We start from the raw sequence: 19,956 nt of genomic DNA, 5'->3' as shown, positions 1-19,956 counted from the left end.
TTTGACCAAGCGCCTTACTGCCATTACCAGAATAAATTACTGTATCACCAAGCATCCCCTGCTGGACTCAATTGGAGTGATCGCTGCATGGGATCGCTAGTATCCCTGGCCCAAGGAACGGTCCGTCGAGGTACCTGTCATGTAATGTCGGTACCTCGTGGGTGAGACAGCATTGTTCGTGCACTGCGAGCTTTCTTTTCTCCCATGCTGGTCCTTGTCCTGGCAAGGATACCATTAACCAATGAAATGACTCAATTGGTTCATGACTTTCCTAATCGGTCAAAGGCAAGACCGTTAACATGCAAACGCGCCGAAACCCGCACAAGGTAGCGTTTTTCCGTTAGCGGCCCGCATGAATATCATTGCTTGGAAGGCACACGATGTTTCGTCCGGGTTAGTTGCGAACAAGGTGAAAAGAGACGGAATGGGAGGAGGCATAAATTGGCAAGGTAAATACAAATGTCAAAGATAAAGCGAACCATCCTAGTTAGTTTCCTGAAACAAGCGCCCTATTATGGGCCAAATGAACTGCTGACTGATATTTTAGACATTATTTCCACCTGCTGCAAAGACCAACCACGTCGCGAAAAGAACAAGAAAAGCCAAAACAAACAACTGGAGGAGGGAGAAAAGGACCTTACGGAAAAATAACGCCTCCCCGCGCAATGAGCAAACTAGCGCAACGAAACAAACTATCCTAATACTCGAAAGTCTCGGTACCTCAACTGCAGTGGTGCGTGCCGCAACACTTGGATCGAAACCCCGGGCCCTTGAACGTACGGTACCTCTGCGGTAGGTGAGCAGACTGAACTGTGTAGACTAACCCCCCTACTATTCATCGCATCCGCCGTATTCCATTCATCTCCCTTGCCTTCCCATAGCGATGCTGCGTCCGAGTCTGTCCATATCCTCCTCTTGTTCCTCCTATTGGGATTTTGTCTTGTGCTTCTTGGTCTCTCTATGACGAGCAAAGTCCCGCTTGACATCCGTGGAGAAACGGCAAGGGTGGCAGGTGTAGCGGTGGGAGGGATGGTTATCGTAGGAAGTCCTGTAGACCCGTCCTTGGCTTTTCTCTCTGCGTCTTCTTGCGCTTGCGCTTGCTTCTTGTCCTGGAAGCTTTGGGGCTGGGGTATCGTAATTTGTGTCGTAGTTGTAGTCACTGTCGTGGCCGTGGCCATAGTTATGGTCATTGTCGGCTATCGTCATGGGGGTGGCGGCGGTGGTGATGGGTGGAGTCAGCAGAGGTGTGGTGTTGGGCATCGTGCTCGACCGTATTGCCGAAGCCGGGTTGAGCGCAAGGTTAAAATTGAGGCCATAGTCGGGGGGTTGCGCATAGACATCGGCATGACCATAGTCCGGGATACCCACAAATATAGGGGAATGCGTTCCATGAACGGCACAAGTATTGTTGTTGATGAAGGCACCGTGCGGCGATGCTGTGAAGTGTAGGGCGTTGTTGTTATTGTTATCGAGGTTCATGGTGTTGAACATTGGCCCTTGATATCCGCCATACATCATGGCAGTGTCCTGAGCGCTTCCTAAGCCCTCCATGGAGTTGACTTCCGAAAGCGAGTTATTCGGGAACCACTCATAGTAGGATCCTCCAGGTATTGATTGTTCCGAGGTTGCAAAGTTTACTGGGTATACTTTCATGCGGGACATGTCGAGCGGTGGATTGGCGCGCTGGTGGTTTATGATGTTAGTCGTTATGAATGCGTAACCTTCGCGGAATGAGGTAGACGGGAGCCGAAGGGCCAGGCGGGATCCCTAGTTGATGGTTGTTGGACGTACATTGCTGGTAGAATACAGCGTTTGGCCTTTATGTCCTAACTCATGTTGCGTATAAGGATATGTTTCTTGACCCATCCCATTGCCATCGCGATCGACAGTCTTATAGACACCAGAGAAGTCCGGATGGGTATTGGACCTGGACCCGGAGTCATCGTAGTTGAAGGAAGGGTTGGAAAACAGTGACCAGTTGGACTTCATCGGCGCTTCCTAGAGAAAAACTTGGCGTTATAGGCGCGTGTTGGAGTCGCCTGGCGACAGGTTGTGTGCTTTGGAAGAAGTGTCGAGCAATAGGCAAGCTATCGGGAGTCTGGGTCAGCATCTGTTATTAAGTTGAGACTCGGGCAGTGGTGGAGGATGTGGCCTTGTCCGTGTCTTATAAAGTTGAATCCAATCCATGGTCCGTACCGGGCTGGGCACAAACCTGGGGGTAAGTTGCGACGCCATCTTGGGTTTCGATAGACTGGTTCGTCATGTCAAAGATTGAAAGCCTCGGGCCACGAATCGCAATGGGCATCCGATCCCACAGACAACGAATAGACGTGGAGACGATGATCTGGCTTGCTGGCGACGGGGCTAAGTCCGGCGATGTCGGCTGGGATTTCTGTTCAAGGACGGTACCCGTTGAGGTGGACAGGTAGTCGGAGCGCTGTTGCCGACATTGAACCGGAGGGTGGAAATCTGGGTTGTAGAGTCATTCTCCAATATGGAGATAATCGATTGTAAGGCTGGGAAGAGGAAGGCGCAAAAGGATGATTTGGCAGATGGATATGAGGAGGAAGATGGAAACGCGAGGCGCAATTCCCCTGCCCGCGATTCCCGCCCGTGTGTTGTTGTTGTTGCAAAAGGAAAGTTTCCCGGAGTTGGAGTTCAGGGGAAGAAGCGTGCAAGCAGACAACCTGAGGCAAGTAGAAAATGGGTGTCAAAAAAGGAACTGTTAGCAGGTACAATTCTGAAAGCCTAAGCTGGGCGTACAAAGGAGGGTTGCGGCTAACAGGATGGGGCTCCCTGCAGAAGTCACCCACCTGCACTGAACTGTGGGTGAGATTTTTAGCGGGTTCTCGGCAGTCGCGGGGTTGAGGGCATGACGGGAGCCAAGCTTTGATGTTGTTTGTGGACCCTTTTTAGTGCCAAACTGCAATTTACACGTGTGCTAGAGTTGATGCCTTGCGCAAGCGCCAAGCCTAACAGAGCAGTGAATGGTGTCGGACTTTGACCAATGATGCGACTACTATCTCGAGTACTACGCTCCAGTATTACATCGATGTCGTCGACTTAAAGAAGAAGTCTTTCATTCAGCCTCAATTCAAGCTAGCTTAGCCACCAACCTGCTTCAAGCCTGTCCGGCCTATGTTCTGTTTCAGAAAAGAGCTTCCCGAATCCTCAACGTCTGTGCCTTCTCTCCTCCCGTACCTTTTCTACACGTCTTGGGCCAGGCGCAGTGTTTCAGATGAGGTGATGCCATCTGTGAAATCAGGATCAAGACCAAACCTATCGCACCGCTTGGAACTCACTCGGTCCATGGTCGGACGAACAAGGGCCCAAGCTTTTCAACGTGCAGATATCAATGTCCAGTCTCGCTTGCTTGGGTAGGAATGTTATGGCGATTTGTGCATCCAGATTATGCAGCGCAATTGATGACAACTTTCTAAACGGTCATCCTGAAGATGTATAGCATGGCATCCCTTGCAATGAGATGGCCGGATTGACGATTGTTGGAGTTGCCAAGCTGTAGGGCCACAGGTTGAGGGTTCGTTGGGTAACTACGTGAGGGTTGATCTCCGGTCCAAGATACCTCTAGTGTAGATGCCCAACCAGTGCTGATACTTTCACTGTGTACAGCCAATACGTTAAATACCCGTGTAGATGCTTGCGCAATCATTCTCATAAAGTGAAGCGATAGATGGACACAATGATCCCGCAACCTACACCGCTCCCATGACCCTTGATGTCGATAGAACAACATATCGGTATTTATGAGGTATAAAAGAATTAACGATGCGATGTGCTGGGGAACATAGGTCCCTTATGCATGTTTCTGGCCTACTGATACTGTCGAGTGTGCTGTGCATGAATGCATACATACGTAAGTAAGGTAAGGTACATACCAGTCAGAAACCTACCAGGGTAACATTCAGCCCGAAGGAGGCTGAGCCATTGGTCCCAAACACACCGTTTAGTTCGTCGCATCCATTCCGAGTACCGAATATGCGCGCCGAATGCGCCACTACCCCTGGCCACGTCAACGGCCGAAATGCGCAACAGATTTTCGCCGCAATTCCCTTTTCATACAATACACACTACCTCTACCTAGTAAACCATTGGCATCTCCAGATTTCTTTTTCTTTTTTTTTGTGGTTAGCGCACCTATCGGCCATTGCGGGCGGCTACTAGGTGCCTGAGGCTCTGCAGCGGCCTCCACGTTCAACAACGTCGGTCGGTTGACGTCTTGGCCATCAAATGGCGGCCAGCACAACCTTCAACTCACTTGAAGCGATTCCCATTAACACTGTCACATATAGAAGTGGGAAGATAGCTTGAGGAGGCATTTCTTGCTACTCAGGCACATCGGCTAGACCGTTTAGGCATAGCGGCTAATTCTTCGCAGGTAGGCGGTTTATACCTAGATATTCCATGAGCGGGATAGCAGATGCTTACACTAAAGAGCCTTACTGGACCTGCTGAAAGGCATTCTACCGTGTACACTGTCGAGTGGTAGATAAAGCAAACATTCAAAAGTTGACGAAATGCAGAACACAACCTGGAGGTATCTAATTGGCTGAAAAATACCTCCAAGTCCCTGACCTCCAACCGTTACCGTGTCATAGAGATCCGGTAGTTGCCGCACCGGGTAGTATCTACTAGTCCCACCCGACCCCACCCGGACAGCCGGGGCATCCAGGCACTAACGACGGTTAGCTCCAACGCCTGGGCAACGACTGACGACAACAAACAACAAACAACAACAACAATCTACAGCGCAGAACCCACTTCAGCTGAACTGCACCGCAACAATGACAGTTCAACAGCGCTGATTCGTCAATGCAACAACGGAAAACAGTCGTTATTGCCTTGGATCGTCTTTATCATTTTTCTTCTTCCGCAACGTGGACTGCCATATCGTAAATCCCTCCTTTGTTGACTTTCAATCCTCGTTCTCCATTCCGCCCACAGTCCAGGACCATCAAGATGGATTGACGACGCTGGGTACGTTACCCCCACTGGGGTTGCGGAGCCCGTCGCATACCGAGTCATGCAAGAGAGTCGCAAAAATAGCACGAGCAAGGCATCTTTCCACATCATTCCAAAAGAATGATCCCAGGCCTCCAAGGCTCTCGGAGATCTTGCGTATAATCCCCCTTCGACCTACCTTAGGCTGTCCTAGGCATCTGACTTTCAAAGATTACTTTGAAAATTGTGACATCTGTCAACCTCTCTGACTTGGAAGTCTGACGATTCGCTTACTTTTTCTCATCTTCACCTCCCGGCTGTGGTTACCGAAGGTCAGAAAATGAAGAGCCTCCTGAATTCGAAGACAGGTAAACACAATCTCATGGGCACTTAATGCTAACCAAGCACAACCATCTACATATGTCAATTCAGAAACATGCCTCTCCATATCTCGACTGTCTATTGTCTACTTCTCAGTATGTAAAGAGACACACGCGAACCTCCAGACTCTTGCTGACACGATCGATCCAGCTTGTCACACAATTAGCAGGGCCACGCGCACCTTTGCCCTTGGAAGCTCACCAGGAGAAGGAAACATGAGTATATCGACACTAGCACCAGCACTATGGCCCCATTTGGTTCAACCAACAAAACAAAAGTTTATATGGGAAAATGATCCCTGCCAGCTAACAAATCGTTTTTTTATTAGATAGTTGGGGGTTATACTATCTTGGCTGCATATAGAGGTACTACGCTAATGTGGGTAGATGCAATGCAGTTCGGAAGGCTCAAGAAGGGAATTAGTAGGCCTATATAAGAGCAATTTGTTAGTTCCTATCCTCCCTCCTCGAAGTATAAAGATATTAAGTAACAGAATACACCCTTGTCACAACAACGCGTCTTTTGGCCCCCATCCTCCTGCGGTACCTTTTGGCTGCGTTTTTAGCTTTGTACCTTCCTCTACCCCTTGTAAAAACAAGTTGACTTTTTGTTAGTTGAACCAAACGGGGCCTATAATGAGCCGACATCAACGTCCTCTTTACAAGAGCCGACGCGACCGGCTGACTAACAGCATCCTATGCAATGCCAGCTGCCAAGTACACAAGGGCAGCCCCAATGTGGCTGCTGCAAGCCATCCTGCCAAGCTTCGAAACACTCGAATGTTATCTGCTGATTGGTCAGTCCGATTCTTCCACCAATGAGAGCTCTCAATCTGCTTGGACGTCAGCCCCAAAAGATGCGAAAGCGCATGCCGATGATGAATATGAGAGAGGTTGATGTCCCGCTGAACATCTTGAAAATGCCGATACTGCCAGCCAATCTCAAGCCAGAGGAACGCTGTAAGGCCGAGGCTATTCGTGCCCGCGAGAATGTAAAGACCGCAGCCAACGCTGCAGTACGAGCCGCCAATCGTGCTGCTCGTGAAAAAGGTAGAAATAGCGACGAGGCGAAAGTAGTTGCTCGACAAGCCGATCGAGCGAAGGACAGAGCACAAAAATTGATGGACAAAGCAAAAGAAAAAGATCCCGATGTTGATTTGAGTGTTGTACTTCTAATAGTTACGACCCGTCTAACTTACTTTGATCCGCCGACGGTATTCCGGAATTTCGTTGCCTCCGACATCTTCAAAAGAATACACTCTGGGCCGGGTTATTTCGTCGACGAGCCCAGTGAACTATTCGAGTCGTATGCCTGGTTGTCATCTGTACGCTCGAGCTTGGGTCGGTATGCCTATATTATTCTTGATAATTATGATAATGATGATGGTGGAGACGGCGGACTACGTCCTACTATCTTCCCGTCCGATTGGGTGTATTATAGATGTTTGGAGCCGATATATCCCTGCTGCTTTATACCCAACGATAGTGATAGTATTTCGGATATTTATATTAGTCGAGTATATAGCGTCGGGCTTGATCGTTGTAGGGAGCCTTATATAATGAATTGCGAAGAGATGTGCTTGTAGGTATAAGAGGGATATTAACTAGGTGCCGTAGAGCTGAGGAATATCGATATAGTGCCGTTGTAGAATTGGATAGAGTTGATACTGATGGACATATTAATATATATCCTAGAGAGTTAAGTGTATACTCATTTGTCGGTATACGTCGATTGGTACTATGGGGAAGAGTATTAGGATCTAGGACCGGGACTTAAGCTATAAGATACAAAGGAGCTATACCTAAAATACAACCGCCCGGTATTCAAGCTACCGCGGGAAGACAACCAGTGGTTTTTAGTCCGGAAGATAATTATTAAGAGGGCTAGTGGCAATGGCAATGACGGTGATGGTGATAATAGTGTGGATATCGTCCTATTGTGCTATACGCATCCTACCCGGGCGGAACTGGAGCTCGATTATTGGGATAGGTAGAAGTTTGAAGAGTGGGATTAATCGGTCGAAGGAAATCTACCGGTTATATTATTTCTACATATTAATTTTATTGACGGTTTCGGTGTTTTTCGCAATTCGTATTGAAGTTTGATGGGATTCTACTTTACGCCGGCGGGCCTAACAAACGAAGAAAGATCCCGACCCGGGAGTATTTTCCCGCTTATTTTAGGGTAAGTGTTGTAAATGGAAACAAACGCATATCCAATAGTACCGGTGCTAACGATAACGATAACGTAGTCCCCATAGCTCGCAGTTTGCCGATATAGTCAAAGGGTTGAGAACGATGGCCAACTTGGACAGCGGTATGCTGATATTGATTGATGGGAAGGAGGTCCGGTTGTGCGCTTACCCGATTTGTTACACGGGCGACATGCCACAACAGGCCGAGAGGTACCCGATCACTCCAATTATTCACCAAGGTGACTGGGACGAGACGAAACAAGGCTTCGTATTGACGCCTTGAGGCTCTTTGCACATTCAAGGTTATATATCTCTAGCTATTGAGGCTACGAGACCATCCCAGGCGCTCGCGGCTGCTGCCATCAGCTCTTCTTGCTTGCATAGGTAACGACTTATCCGACTGCTAGACACACTACATAGGTAGCTACCGCGTACCTGATTCAGCCCAGGGCAGGAATACCCTTTCCTATCTGCAGCTGCGTGGAGGCAGTTTTTGTTCTTTCCCCTAACCGTCTCGTTTTAATACCGACCAGGTTACACTGGTGATGGACTACGGGCGCCCCTGGCTGCCCTGCGTGATCGACCTCCTTCCCCCTTGGCTCTGGATTCGTTGTTACAGACCAATACGTTACAATACCTGCTCTATGTAATACTGCGCTCAGACATTTATTTCACTTCCCTGCTCCTGCGCTGCCCGCACAGTGTACAAGAATGGGGCGCTTCCGGGTTTTTGACAAATTACCTATCGCATTCTGGACTTACCTTTCGCTGACCGCGCATTTTCCACCTCTCGTCGCCTCTCCCTTTCCCCTTTCCGTTATTGATTCTTTCAAACCTTCGATTGTAGGCTAGCCTGAGCTGGCAAAGCCAACCTCAAGGTACTGTCTACTTCAAGGGTGCAGCCCCGCCGTTGTTTATTGGGTAGGCCACTTTACTCCCGCGCCTTCATTGAGCCGATCGGAGTCTATCAAGTGCGACGGTGCCAGGCAGTTCAATTGAGCTGCGACCGTAAAGCTCAGCCGGCGGACAACGCACATGACGAACTCCACCAAAAACGGCGGCTGTTGGCCGGCCGCGCTTCTTGCCGCCCATTCACTTCACTAGCCCTCCCTTCCTGGGGGGTTTTCCCCTTCTCCTTGTTCCTGCTACCAGAATCAACACCTTTTCGTCGTCCCCGTCCGACAAAAACCGACATCCAAATGCAGCTAAGTTGATGCCATCAACTCAGAGTGACAGGATGTTGAGAGCAAAGAAACGAAATAGCGTTGAGTAGATATCAAGAGCGATAAGGTCGGCTGAATGATTCGTTTGTTAGGTCGGCACAGCAGGGACACAGCTCGCGGGGCGGCACCGGCTACTGACCGGGGAAGGTGAATTTAGTCGGGAGCTTCTTCCGTGTTTCCGCTGGTTTCGTTTCATGTGCATAAATATGGTGGGAAAGGTAAGGTCCCCGGAGGATCGTCTAACGGTCAGGCTCACACAGGTGATAGCGTTGCAGCAACAAGCGGGGCAATCAGCCTAGCATTAAACAACTGAGATGTACCTTGATACAGGTGTCGTTCGCCAAAGCTGATCGTCCGCGTGAAATTGGTCTACACTATAAGGAGCTGGCTCGGATTTTAGGTTGTGTTGTGATCATTAGTAGCTGTGCATCTCGTTAGAGGTAGTAGAGCAGGCGCGCGGAGGTTGATGGTTGGCGGCTGTCGGGTGTGTGTATCGCATCTTCCGAGTCGTTTTGGTTACATCATTTTGCGTGAAAACGCCAAGTTTGAGCACTTGCTGGAGGCCCCGCGTTCAGGGGTCTGTATCACCCATGTCGGGTACACATGGAATGATGGAAGGGGCCGGGTCAAAGACAGGGGCACCCACCCACTGTTACCCGGACTACTCTGTGGCGCTGGGTACCAGATGCAAAGTAAAGAAACCACCGAGATGAATTGCAATGCCTTTGACAGTGAAAATTTATCCTTTTCTGCCAAGCCCAAAAGTAGTCAATCGGCTGGTCTTACTGAATCCACCTTTACAGTTGCGCCCATGCAGATACCTCAATTCCTCCAGCTTTTGCAGCACAACTTGTCACTGCAGGTATGCTGTGAGCTCGTGTGGAGTATACTGGGGTAGATTGACCAATGGTTCTTGACGATTTCCAGGCTGACGCTTGCTTGGCGGCGTCGACAAGTCGCTAAGTACTGCAAGTCTCTCCAGTCTTGGCAGAAAAGGATAAATTTTCACCGTTAACGGGATGACTACCCAAGCCCCTGAAGGTTGCACACTTCACATACAAAACGATGACGGGAATGGAACGGTGGCGTAATCGGGAGGTGGGACATGGCGGGACCTGATAGCGACGGTCTAACACGCGATTGGATAGCCCCACGGCACGGTTTATCGGCGGGATAGGGACGGTCTAACATGCGGTTGGAAAGGGCACGGTTTATCAGCGAGCTCCGAGTGGCTGAAATTACCTGATTCCCACGTGAAGTAGGCGCAGGTACGGTACTGAACCCCTGTTCGTGGCCAAGACTGCACAGGTGTTTGAGTGTGGGAAATGGTACGGCAACGAACCGTATAAGCAGAGCATGTTACGACAATAAGCGGCTCACATCAACCTCGCGCCTTGTCTCCCTCGTTCATAAGACCTCAAAGATGCGAATTATCCTATCCAAAAAGCATCGTGATGGTTTGGCCTCCTCAAGGAGCAGCGTACAGCTGTTTTATTTTAAATAGAGGTAAAGCCCATGATGGTCTCTCCATTTTGTTTTCACTCTTCAGTTCCAAGCCCCTCCTCACACTCAGACATTCCTGGACCATTAAACGACCACCGACGCAATGGACTTCTCTGAGCATCTTCACGAACTTTGCCCTATTCAGTTCCCTGTCAATGCCAATGGCATGACCTTCTTCGACGATGAGGCTGATCAAGCCCTATGGAACGGCCTTGACCAGGAGCAAGCCCCCGACCCGCTCGTCTGTCTTTGCCCAGAGGTACCCAGTACTCCTTGCCTGTCCACGTACCTTCTCATATCTCTCCTCCATATCCAGATCTATCCCAAGGTTGACCTGACGTATACTGGCGACTCATGATGTGAATGCCCATACTAACCTTCATGCTTGTTCCCAAGTACTCCGGCCATGGTAATGGCGCCCTCGACAACGCTGGCGGTTTGGTCCTCGCTGGTCCTTCCGCTGAAAATAACATGGATGCTGCTGGACCTTTGCTCGCCCAAGCTCCCAGGGTCATTCCCGACAGGCTCAACTACCCAGAACGTAACAAAGCCTTGAGTTTAGCCTCTGCCGAGCCAGCCGCATCCCTCACTCCCAATCCCAAGCTCTTCACTTGCAATCACTGTGGTTCCATCTCCGCCAAGACGCCGCGAGACTTCAATCGCCACTTGGCTACCAAGAAGCATCTCAAGAACGCCATCAGGAACGGTTCAAGAGAGATTGAGTTGGAGTCGTCACCGAGCCGTGGCACTGGCTTCCGCTGCCCAGTCGTATCCTGCGACAAGACATTCCCGCGCAAGGATAACCTGTGGAGGCACATTACTAAGATGCATGGCATCTCGGGTGAAGATGAGTGATGAAGCGCTGTAATGGTTCAAGGAGTAGAGATGGACGCATCTGCTTTCTTGTTAGCGAGGTACTTATAGGAGAGATAGTGATAGCACGATTGAGTTATTTGTAGAGGGTAAGCAAGAGGATATACATTAAAATATTACAGTAATTAATGATCCTATTCAAACCGTGCAAAGCTTTCTGACGCTTATCGTGTTGACTGGTGGTCTTTTATAGAGGTATAGAAGCCAGCCAGGTGAGTCTTGCGCTAACAAGAATGATAAACGCTTTCATGTCTTACGAGACTTCTATGATGATGCCCGAAACATCGTGCCTTCCTTAGTATCAAGGATTTGACGTTCTGAGATTGCCTCGATGTAGCCGTTCTTCAAGTGTCTGAGTAACTGAGCCGAGTCCAATTGAGGCGTGTTCGAAGTGAGTTTGGAGGACTAGATGTGTGCTCGCCGTCCTGTTAACCCTACCTTCAACGCCAAGACTATGTGGAACTCGCTGTTGCACTAACAATTCCTTTGTCAGCAAGCGGCATCGAAAGTGTACTACGCAGTAGAAGCTCGCGAAGCTGAGTAAGGTATGGAGTTAAGGTCTGTGCCGTAATTTTAGAAGCGATGGTGAATGCCGGCCGGGGGTCACTCTTTCTTCTTTTTCTCGCCTTGCCATCTGGCTGGTAGTATTGACAGGAGTTCTTCAAGAAACCCCTGAAACCGAAAGCCGCTGGGCTGTGCAGAAAAATGTCGACAACGTAATTTCCGCGTCGGCAGCGCGATCGACCGGTCGTCAATCGGCCGGGCCATACCGCTTTCACTCCTCGATGGGGGACGGTCGTGCGAATAACCTCAAGACGGACGGGTGTGCGCGACGCGGGATTGAGAGTTCGTGAAAGGTCACCCAAGGCTCGGTGCGGATAGTTTGTGATTTGTGGTCGATGACGAGTGGTCCGAGTGTCCATACGGTTCGTTGAATTGGAATGAAGAAAAGACTTCAGTCTCCAGTGACGCAGGTACAGACACGTGGGGAGCCGCCCGGGATGGAAGGTCAATGAAAATCAGGGGGGCGGGGAAGAAGTTTGGAGGTTTTGGTTGCTGATGAGCGCAATCAGAAAAAGGCCCGTGCTTAGTGCTCACTTCAAGTTGTGTGGCCGGGTGATCGTGATTCCCTTTGTGCACATCATGACCCAGCGCCACCCTGGGATGCCGTGCTCGTCGCTACCTACCTATCGTTTCATCATCAAGGGGCGGTCATTTCCCCATGTCTCGCCATCGCTTTTTTGTCTTCCTTCTGACAAGTAACGGTCTTGTCTTGCATTCTTCAATCGCGAGACAATTTCTGGAAGAAAAGCGTCGATTGATGGCAAGACAATCCGGTTTGAGTCGGCGGGCAATTTCACCGCTTCGGTCCGTTACTTAGTACTCCCGTCGTCGTGCGACCGAGGGTTATGTCTAGATACTAGAACCCTCACTAGTTTCTCATAATTCACTCACAGCTAGCGGCACAGGCTGAGATAGGTAGGTAAGCTGGATAACTTAAGTGACGGGAACTGCTGCTTCGAGGCCGCCGCCGCGCGCATCCCACTCTTCTGGCACTCTTGATCGTCCACATCATTAGCTCCTCGCTTGTGGCTTGGACAGTTCAGCGTTGCAGAATTTTTTTTAGCCGATATCCGAAGAAGACGCAGAGCACATCGGAATCATGGAAGCGACAATGACCTTGTTCACTTTTGTCCTCTCGAAATCATACCTACTTAGTGTGTGGATGCGGCGATAAAGTACGTGGCCCAGGCTCGTACCAAGAATCGAGCATAAACTCAAAACGGCATCTCAAACCCGGGAGTCCGCTCCTAGTGTATGATGAATGGATCCGTGCTTTGTGTTTTGTTTTGCAAGAAAAAACGAGACAGGATGGCCCTGTTGTGTCAGCAGGAACTGAGGGCAATTGATCCATGTTCCCTTTCTCGCCTTTTAATTAATCGTGGGTCTGGATGCTTCTTGTGCCTGGCGCTAGGATCCATTGTCCAATGGCAGCGATTAACGTAAAGAAAAGCGGAGCCCTTTTACCACTTTCAGCATGGAAGGCGGGGATCCAGAACTGCAGAGGGTCCATTCCCGGTCCCGAAGGGCAGTGTGCGAGTGGAGGACTGCTGCTGTGGGTGTGCTGTGGGCAACCACGACAGGGGATGCAGTGGCACCATGAGGCCCCGGTGCCGTCGTAACGAACCATTTCTTCCATCTTTTTCCTTCTTCAACTGCTTCTTCCCCTCTCCCGCTCTCCCCTCTCCTCTCGAATGGTTCACCTGCTTCTCCCCAACCTCCACCAACCACCGCGCGGCTCTCTTTAATCGACTGTAACGTCAGCCAGCAGGCCCGATAAGTCGACCCTACACTCGTTCTCTACAACTACCAGGGCCATCCCACACACTCTCTCTATCCAAATCCCCTCACCACCAGTCTGTCATTGAAACACAAGCCTGAGTCTCCGGTCATTCCGCGCCCCAGCAATATACCCACCCTTTCATCTCGGAACTCAGTATCCGCGACGTCACCAATCTTTTACCATCTCTTCCGATCCCGAAAACCACTTCACTCTTTGCACGCGACGACAACGCCGACGCCTTCACTTGCGCAATTGATCAATTGATTGCTACTCTCGTCCGCGACACGAAAGCCAACACTCTTCCAAATCACAACGCCATCAGAAATCCATCACAATGGGTCTCAGTCTCTTCGACCGCATCCAAGCCAAGATCGAGCTGTTCCGTCTTGAGCAGCGCTACACCCGCCGCCGTCATCGTCGCTCCACCTTTGTCTCTAACGCTACCTACGTCGATGGCGAATACGTCTACAACACCCCCAACACCACCGGTTCCTCGACCAAGTCGAGCGCGACCAACGCCACCCGAGAAATGCCCTTCTCCCCCGACGTCGGCGTCAGCTCTCCCAAAGAAGAAACACCCGCCAGGAAGGTCTCCAACAGGTGGTCTACCGTGCCCGGATTCGGCAGCAGCTCGACACCCTCGAAGCAGCCTAGCATGGAGAGCGTATCGCCCGAGCAGCCAAACTTTGAGAGCCGGTACCAGCAGAACTCGTGGGGAAGGAGCTCGAAGCGCGTCAACTTCAACGAGGCCGATCGGTAGAAGCGCTCCGCTCGTTGGCTTGTTGCTGTGTAGGCAGATCACCGCTGTTCGTACTTGACAAGGAGCGACATGATCAGACACGCACACACGACTTTTGGGCAGGACATGGCCATTTCGGAAACGGATATGTCGCCTGTCTTCCCATTTGTATATTTTTGATGCCCACATGACGCTCAATCACGGCACGACCTTCGATATCGGAACCGATCGCGCTTTGGCAATCCAGTACATGTTCTACTTGGGCCCCGGATGCACGACACGCTGATTATCGACTTGATGACGACAAATTCTTACCTCCTTTCTTCTTTTCTTTTTTTCTTGATTACCGCGCCAGTTCGATCATAGTCGGGGCTGAGCAAACACGACTGATCCACAAGGCATACTACCCATCAGTGTGGCATCCGGCTCTTGATGGATACGAACCAGCATTTGTTTTACTTCTTTTCTTGGTAGGCGCAGATGCATTGTATGCTTTCGGCATCATACATGGTCTGCTGCCTTTGATGGAGGCGCAAAGAGGGCCATTTGTAGATGCGCCTGCGTCTCCAGCGGAAGTGCCTCTGGCCTCCAATTAGGTTTGGGGTAGGAACTGAGCCCTGCATGCATGCATGTCACCATGCACTGGAGCGTGCTTGAACAGGCCAGTTTTGAGGAGGTGGTATGGAACAGCCACAAGGTCGGCGTCCACCTCCATGGGGGAAAAGTATTGGAAGATAACAAAGCGGAGGAAGGGCGGACCAGACGCCGCTGGACAAGGTTGCCCCCATGTTCATAACGCCAACTGGAAGAATGCGTTAGGCTATGTATTACGTTCTTTTAATTAGATCGGGGGACATAGAGTTGGCAATGACAAGACATTATATCTGCATCAAAGAACAATGCGACACTGTGCTTGACGTTCTGCTGCGTACCGGGTGTAAACGGACGGATGCTGGGTGTTTCCGCTGCGATGCGGCTCTTTGTGCATTGGCTGGGAATCACCTTGATTTCATGCTGTCTCACTCCAGTCTTCCAGAAATCCAGCCTTGTTTTCTTGGCTTGTTGTGACGACAGATTATGGTTCCAGCATACCTAGGTATCGGGATGTGAAAACACGTTTTAGAAAAAAAAAAAAAAAAAAAAAAAAAAAAAAAAAAAAAAAGAAGAAGGGGGGGAGGTAGATGGAGAAAAACCAAAGGACAAAAGGCCACATGCATGCACACGGGCAGAGGTCCGGACAAAAAGACTTTTCGGTCTGCTGAAGTTGTTGGACTAAGACGACGAAAAGGTGTTGAGTCTAGGAATAGGAACGGGTCCGAAGGGGAAAAGCAGTGCAGGGCAGCCAGGTAAATACCCAGGATGGGAGTGCCAGTGACGGAATGGGCCCGAGCGCCAAGACCATGGAGACACGGGCGGCCAGCAGACGGAACTTGCAGTGCAGTGAAACGGAAGTCGAGCGAGGCCATGCGCTGTCCGGAAATCTCATTGCTGCGGCCAAAAGAGAAAAAGTGGGTTCTAAGCGTAATAATCGACACCCAAAAGAGCGCCCAGCCAGGTACAGGTACAAGGGCATTGCGTGACCACCTCCGACCCACCCTGTGTCGCTGTGTGCCTGTGACTGACGGATGGAAAGAATCACCTCAACTGGACAGGATCTACAGTTGAACCCCCTGAAACTACATGTAATCCAGACCGCCAAAATCCGTGTACTAGGAAATGGCGTATATGCAGTTTCTGGAGGCGGGGCTAGGGCAGAAATGGCGAATTCAGCTCTGGAACTTCTATGCACTAGGTAATTAGCAAATATGCAGCATCTGGAGTATGCAGTTTCAGGGGGTTCGACTGTAGTAGGGATCTAGGGAATACTTGTAACGGGAAGAGGCGTGTCCACTGGGCTCCCCTGGGGCTGCCAGGCCCCGCCTGGGTCCGTTCAAGGGAAACGGCCGGGGGCTGCCCCTGGCCTGAACGACCCGCCGTTCGCCGTTTTCCTTGACGTCGCCAACTAGGGGCAGCAAGGCTCAATGAAGCTTGTTTCCCTCAACGCGTTGTTGTTTCGCGAAAGAAGATTTGTACGTAGAGTTCCACTCAACACTTAGTGTGAACAGGCTGAACAACAACGAAAGCAATCAACTGTATGATGGTGATGTATTGACCTAGTTGTGAAGGGGAAGACTCGATAAGTCTGAAGATTTAGAAATGAGGGTAGAGGAGCAATTGTGCGGGCGGTGGAGCTACTACACTATATGGCCCAGTGAAGCCCGGGGCCGGGTGCTAGAATGGCTGACCGCACGTGAGTGACGTGATACGGGACACCCACCACACCCATGTCCAACAGGCTGCGCCTGCGTTTCACTTAGGTCGCTCTAGCCAGGCACCGGCTGATCGGCGCTGTCGTTTGGTGTGGTTGTCCTTATTTAGGTTGGATTGGGACTTCGATAACTGCCCCTGGCTCACTCGAGAGACAAGAAACCTATCTAGTACGACTATGGTCCGTCCGTAGCGCACACGCCATCCCAGATAGATCCCGCAGCGGCCGTGTTTCCTCGGAATGACTTTATTTGTTTCTACCTAGTGCATATTGATGAAATGTCATTGCTCGTTCCAAGTCTTGTCATTCTTGCAAAGTTTGAGGGATCTAGTCGATCCAAGACTGTTTTTCTGTTTTGGAAGGGGGGGCTTAGGGCGGCCCGGCCCAGGGGGGGATCTAGGTAGATTTGCGCCGAGTGCATCGTTCCTGCACCTGGCGGATCACTAGCATTGGCGCTTTTTCTCACGTATTAGGTACAATGAGCAAGAATAGCCCCAGGGACCGGGGTCATGTGTGCTAAGCTGAACAATTGATGCGAAACGATCGGCAAATGACAACCGGGGCAGGCAGGCCTAGACGTGGCAACCAACAACCATGATGGAAACTCCGTCCGGGCACGACGTTACCAGGTAAGTAATCCCACTTGCCGTTGAGCTTGTGATGTAGGGGCTCTGGGGAATGTTCTCACTGAGCTGTCAATTCAGAAGCTTTTACCTCCACTACAAACGTACCCTACGGATACTGCAGTGTAGTAAATAGCAAACCGACGGAATGACTGTAGTGTAATGTAATGCCTATAGGTAGATAAGGGTTTGAGTTGCAGTGTAGTGTAGAGATAAGTATTACTTGTATGATGTTGGAGCGCGGGGCGAGTGTTTTGTGCAAACGTCGAAAGAAGACCAAAGAAAGTTGAAGTTGTATTACTTACATACCTCTAGGTACCTACCTCTACCTCTAGGTACCTTATTGATTCCAGGTTCCACGGGCGGGCGCAATCAGATCGATGCCCCTGCCGCTGTACGTAGGTAGTATCAAAGGCAATTGGGGAGGATCCATCCAACTGCGGTGGCCGGGGGACGGGATTTGCTGCTGTGGATGGAAATGCCCTAGTACCCCACCGTGCCCACCCACCGGACCCGGGCGTACTTGACTAGTACTCTCCAGTGTTGGAGGACCAGTGGATCCTCACCCGCACCACCGTTCCGCGCAATTCAATTTCATTACACAGTCGCAGGTCCAGACGGACCGCTCCTCACTGCTATCTTTGATTATCCGACGATAGAACGACATCCATCGATGTGTTAGGAACAATGTCTACTACACCCCTTATTAGCTTCTGGCCTCTTTTTTTCTCCCCCTAGTCAGACAAAAGATGGCCTTCTATAAAGGACAAGCTTCTAAGTCCTGCTTGCACGCTTGCACGTCGTCCAAACACTATCAAGAAGCTCACTAAAAACTTAGCAGCACAGCACTATACATCCCCGCTAAAGAACGGATCCAATACCTAATTTCACTTCATTTCTACCTACACTCAGCTGTTTCGATAAGCCATCATGGATTACAACCACTTCGATCTGCATCATCCTTTACCCGTCACAGACAATGACATCTCCAATGTCTACAACCCTCTTTTGGGCTTTGCCGACGACGGCAGTAGCGAAGCATTATCCAACGTCCTTGGACAGTCACACGAATCTACCAACCAAGAGCTCGATATCACTAGCTCTGTACGTTCATTGGTTATTCCATCTTCAAACAATCTACCAAGGTACCCGCGTGCATGTTGACCGCTGCTAATACATCCAGCATAGTACCCTATCGCCAATTCTTACACGTGTATGGACTCTCCACCGTTTGTAATGGAAGGCTTATCTGGTTATGACTGGTCTCAGCACATCCCTCCCACTACCGGCCACTTCCAGGACCTTCAGGACGAGGGAGTTATGCAATCTTTGGAGGGCGTGGATGGAAACACCATCCCGGTCCTTGACACGGTCTATCACGACAATTTGTCTCAGCCTTCTGCTCCAGCCCCTCCTCAAACCGTCAACTTAACGTCCCTAGAGCGTCCCACCGTTCGGGTTCTGGAATCATCTTCCATTAACCCCGGCAGCCTGCCCTCCTCCACCCCAGACACCACATCCCGTACCCCATCTCCATCAGGCAATGAAGGTCGCAGCCCCAACACCCGCGCGACTGCTCGCTATCACTGCACCGACTGTGGTACCTCTTCGCAGACAAAACGGGACCACGAGCGCCATCTCACAACCAAGAAACATCAGAAAAAGACTAGCGACGGCAGCGGGAGCGGGAGTGGTGCCGCCGTCCCGGGATTCCACTGCCTAGCGCAGGGTTGCGAATACTCCCATGAAGGCGGGAAGACTTTCACTCGCGAGGACAACTTGTGGAGGCATATGAAGACTGCGCATCCTATCAGGTCGACAGCGTGAGGATCGAAGTGTTCTGCAATGCCTGGATGCTATATAAACATCGTTAGAAGTTGGATGTCTTATTTTTTTAAATCACTATACAGCTGGCTGTATTCCATTTTCCTTCTACAATCTCTTTTTCTACCTACGTTAGGCTCCTATATTGTCTTCGCTTATCCCCTCTACTGTTTGTCTTTCTTTCCTGTCTGCATCTGTTTCAGTTACCTGTGACCATAATTCCTTTGTTCAGCGATGAGACGATGCTATTATACACATGTCGTTCAGAGAATTGGAAACTATACTTAGAGTGTTGGTTAATACTTTTCCTGTCTGCTTTATATTACGGAACGTTAATTGATATTGATTGCATCCTACAATTGTCATTACCGTACCTGTACACCTCCAGCGCGGGGTCGCTCAGATGGTGCACTAACAGGCAGCCACTATTGCTGCGCTGATACAGCAGTGATCAACGATAAACGCTTATCGCCAAGCCTGAATCCCGTTCCTACCTACCTTAACTCAAAAAACTATTGTCCTCCGACATCGGGGGATGGAAGGTTGTGTGCACCACCCCAACCGGACAACCGACCTTTGACATTTTGGATCTCCGAAACTGAACAAAAGGACCAAGACCTTAGAGTGTAGACCGCGCGCTGCAGCGGTCACCCGGGTCTGTTACTGATCGGCCTTGTATGTGGAACACTCTCTCCTGGGAAAGAGTGGGAGTCTGGCCAGTTCCAGAGCTGAGATTCGAAACGACGGTACAACGGTAAATCTTGCGCTAGCTGGATAAGCGAAAGTGGATTGACGATCCAGGTCCCACTGACCAAGGCGATCCCGTCATCGGGCCCGTAGCTCTGCGGCGGCCTCGACACCAGAGTTGGTTTGTAGCGGCTAACGGCGGACGCAACCACAACGATGAACCTTGAAGGCCCGGAACAAATGGGTTGGGTATGTCCTTTTTTTTTTTCTTTTTTTTTCTGTAACCAAAGAACGCTTC

The 19,956-nt window shown here is 50.4% G+C and overlaps 4 protein-coding genes across 4 annotated transcripts; 3 read left to right on the top strand and 1 right to left on the bottom strand.

Annotated features, from left to right (window-relative positions):
- Window positions 1–490: 490 nt before the first annotated feature.
- On the bottom strand, window positions 491–2,663 carry NCU05020 (hypothetical protein). The gene is made up of 3 exons (XM_951196.3): window positions 2,197–2,663; window positions 1,792–2,087; window positions 491–1,683 (listed from the first exon to the last, which is right to left on the bottom strand). The coding sequence occupies exons 2-3, from the start codon at window positions 1,987–1,989 to the stop codon at window positions 925–927; spliced, it is 957 nt and encodes a 318-aa protein (XP_956289.3). The 5' UTR covers window positions 1,990–2,087; window positions 2,197–2,663; the 3' UTR covers window positions 491–924.
- Window positions 2,664–10,162: 7,499 nt separating this feature from the next.
- NCU05022 (hypothetical protein) lies at window positions 10,163–11,115 on the top strand (the record flags this gene model as incomplete). The annotated part of the gene is made up of 2 exons (XM_951198.2): window positions 10,163–10,519; window positions 10,657–11,115. Exons 1-2 carry the CDS (start codon window positions 10,364–10,366, stop codon window positions 11,113–11,115), a joined length of 615 nt encoding a protein of 204 aa, XP_956291.1. The 5' UTR covers window positions 10,163–10,363.
- Window positions 11,116–13,342: 2,227 nt separating this feature from the next.
- On the top strand, window positions 13,343–15,128 carry NCU05023 (hypothetical protein). Its single transcript, XM_951199.3, has one exon. It carries the CDS (start codon window positions 13,812–13,814, stop codon window positions 14,235–14,237), a length of 426 nt encoding a protein of 141 aa, XP_956292.1. The 5' UTR covers window positions 13,343–13,811; the 3' UTR covers window positions 14,238–15,128.
- A 2,693-nt stretch (window positions 15,129–17,821) lies between these two features.
- On the top strand, window positions 17,822–19,329 carry NCU05024 (hypothetical protein). The gene is made up of 2 exons (XM_951200.2): window positions 17,822–18,251; window positions 18,336–19,329. Exons 1-2 carry the CDS (start codon window positions 18,078–18,080, stop codon window positions 18,972–18,974), a joined length of 813 nt encoding a protein of 270 aa, XP_956293.1. The 5' UTR covers window positions 17,822–18,077; the 3' UTR covers window positions 18,975–19,329.
- The last annotated feature ends 627 nt before the right edge of the window (window positions 19,330–19,956 follow it).

This window comes from Neurospora crassa, linkage group VI (genome assembly GCF_000182925.2).
Source record: "Neurospora crassa OR74A linkage group VI, whole genome shotgun sequence".
NCBI lineage: Eukaryota > Fungi > Ascomycota > Sordariomycetes > Sordariales > Sordariaceae > Neurospora > Neurospora crassa.
Note: the sequence above shows the minus strand (reverse complement) of the source record. Positions and strands in the feature narration are given on the sequence as shown.

Coding starts and splice junctions, on each gene's coding strand:
- NCU05020 (XM_951196.3), bottom strand. CDS start 1,989: ATGAAGTCCAACTGGTCACTGTTTTCCAACCCTTCCTTCAACTACGAT. Junction 1,684..1,791: donor CGCTGTATTCTACCAGCAAT/GTACGTCCAACA, acceptor ATAAACCACCAG/CGCGCCAATCCACCGCTCGA.
- NCU05023 (XM_951199.3), top strand. CDS start 13,812: ATGGGTCTCAGTCTCTTCGACCGCATCCAAGCCAAGATCGAGCTGTTC.
- NCU05024 (XM_951200.2), top strand. CDS start 18,078: ATGGATTACAACCACTTCGATCTGCATCATCCTTTACCCGTCACAGAC. Junction 18,252..18,335: donor AGCTCGATATCACTAGCTCT/GTACGTTCATTG, acceptor CATCCAGCATAG/TACCCTATCGCCAATTCTTA.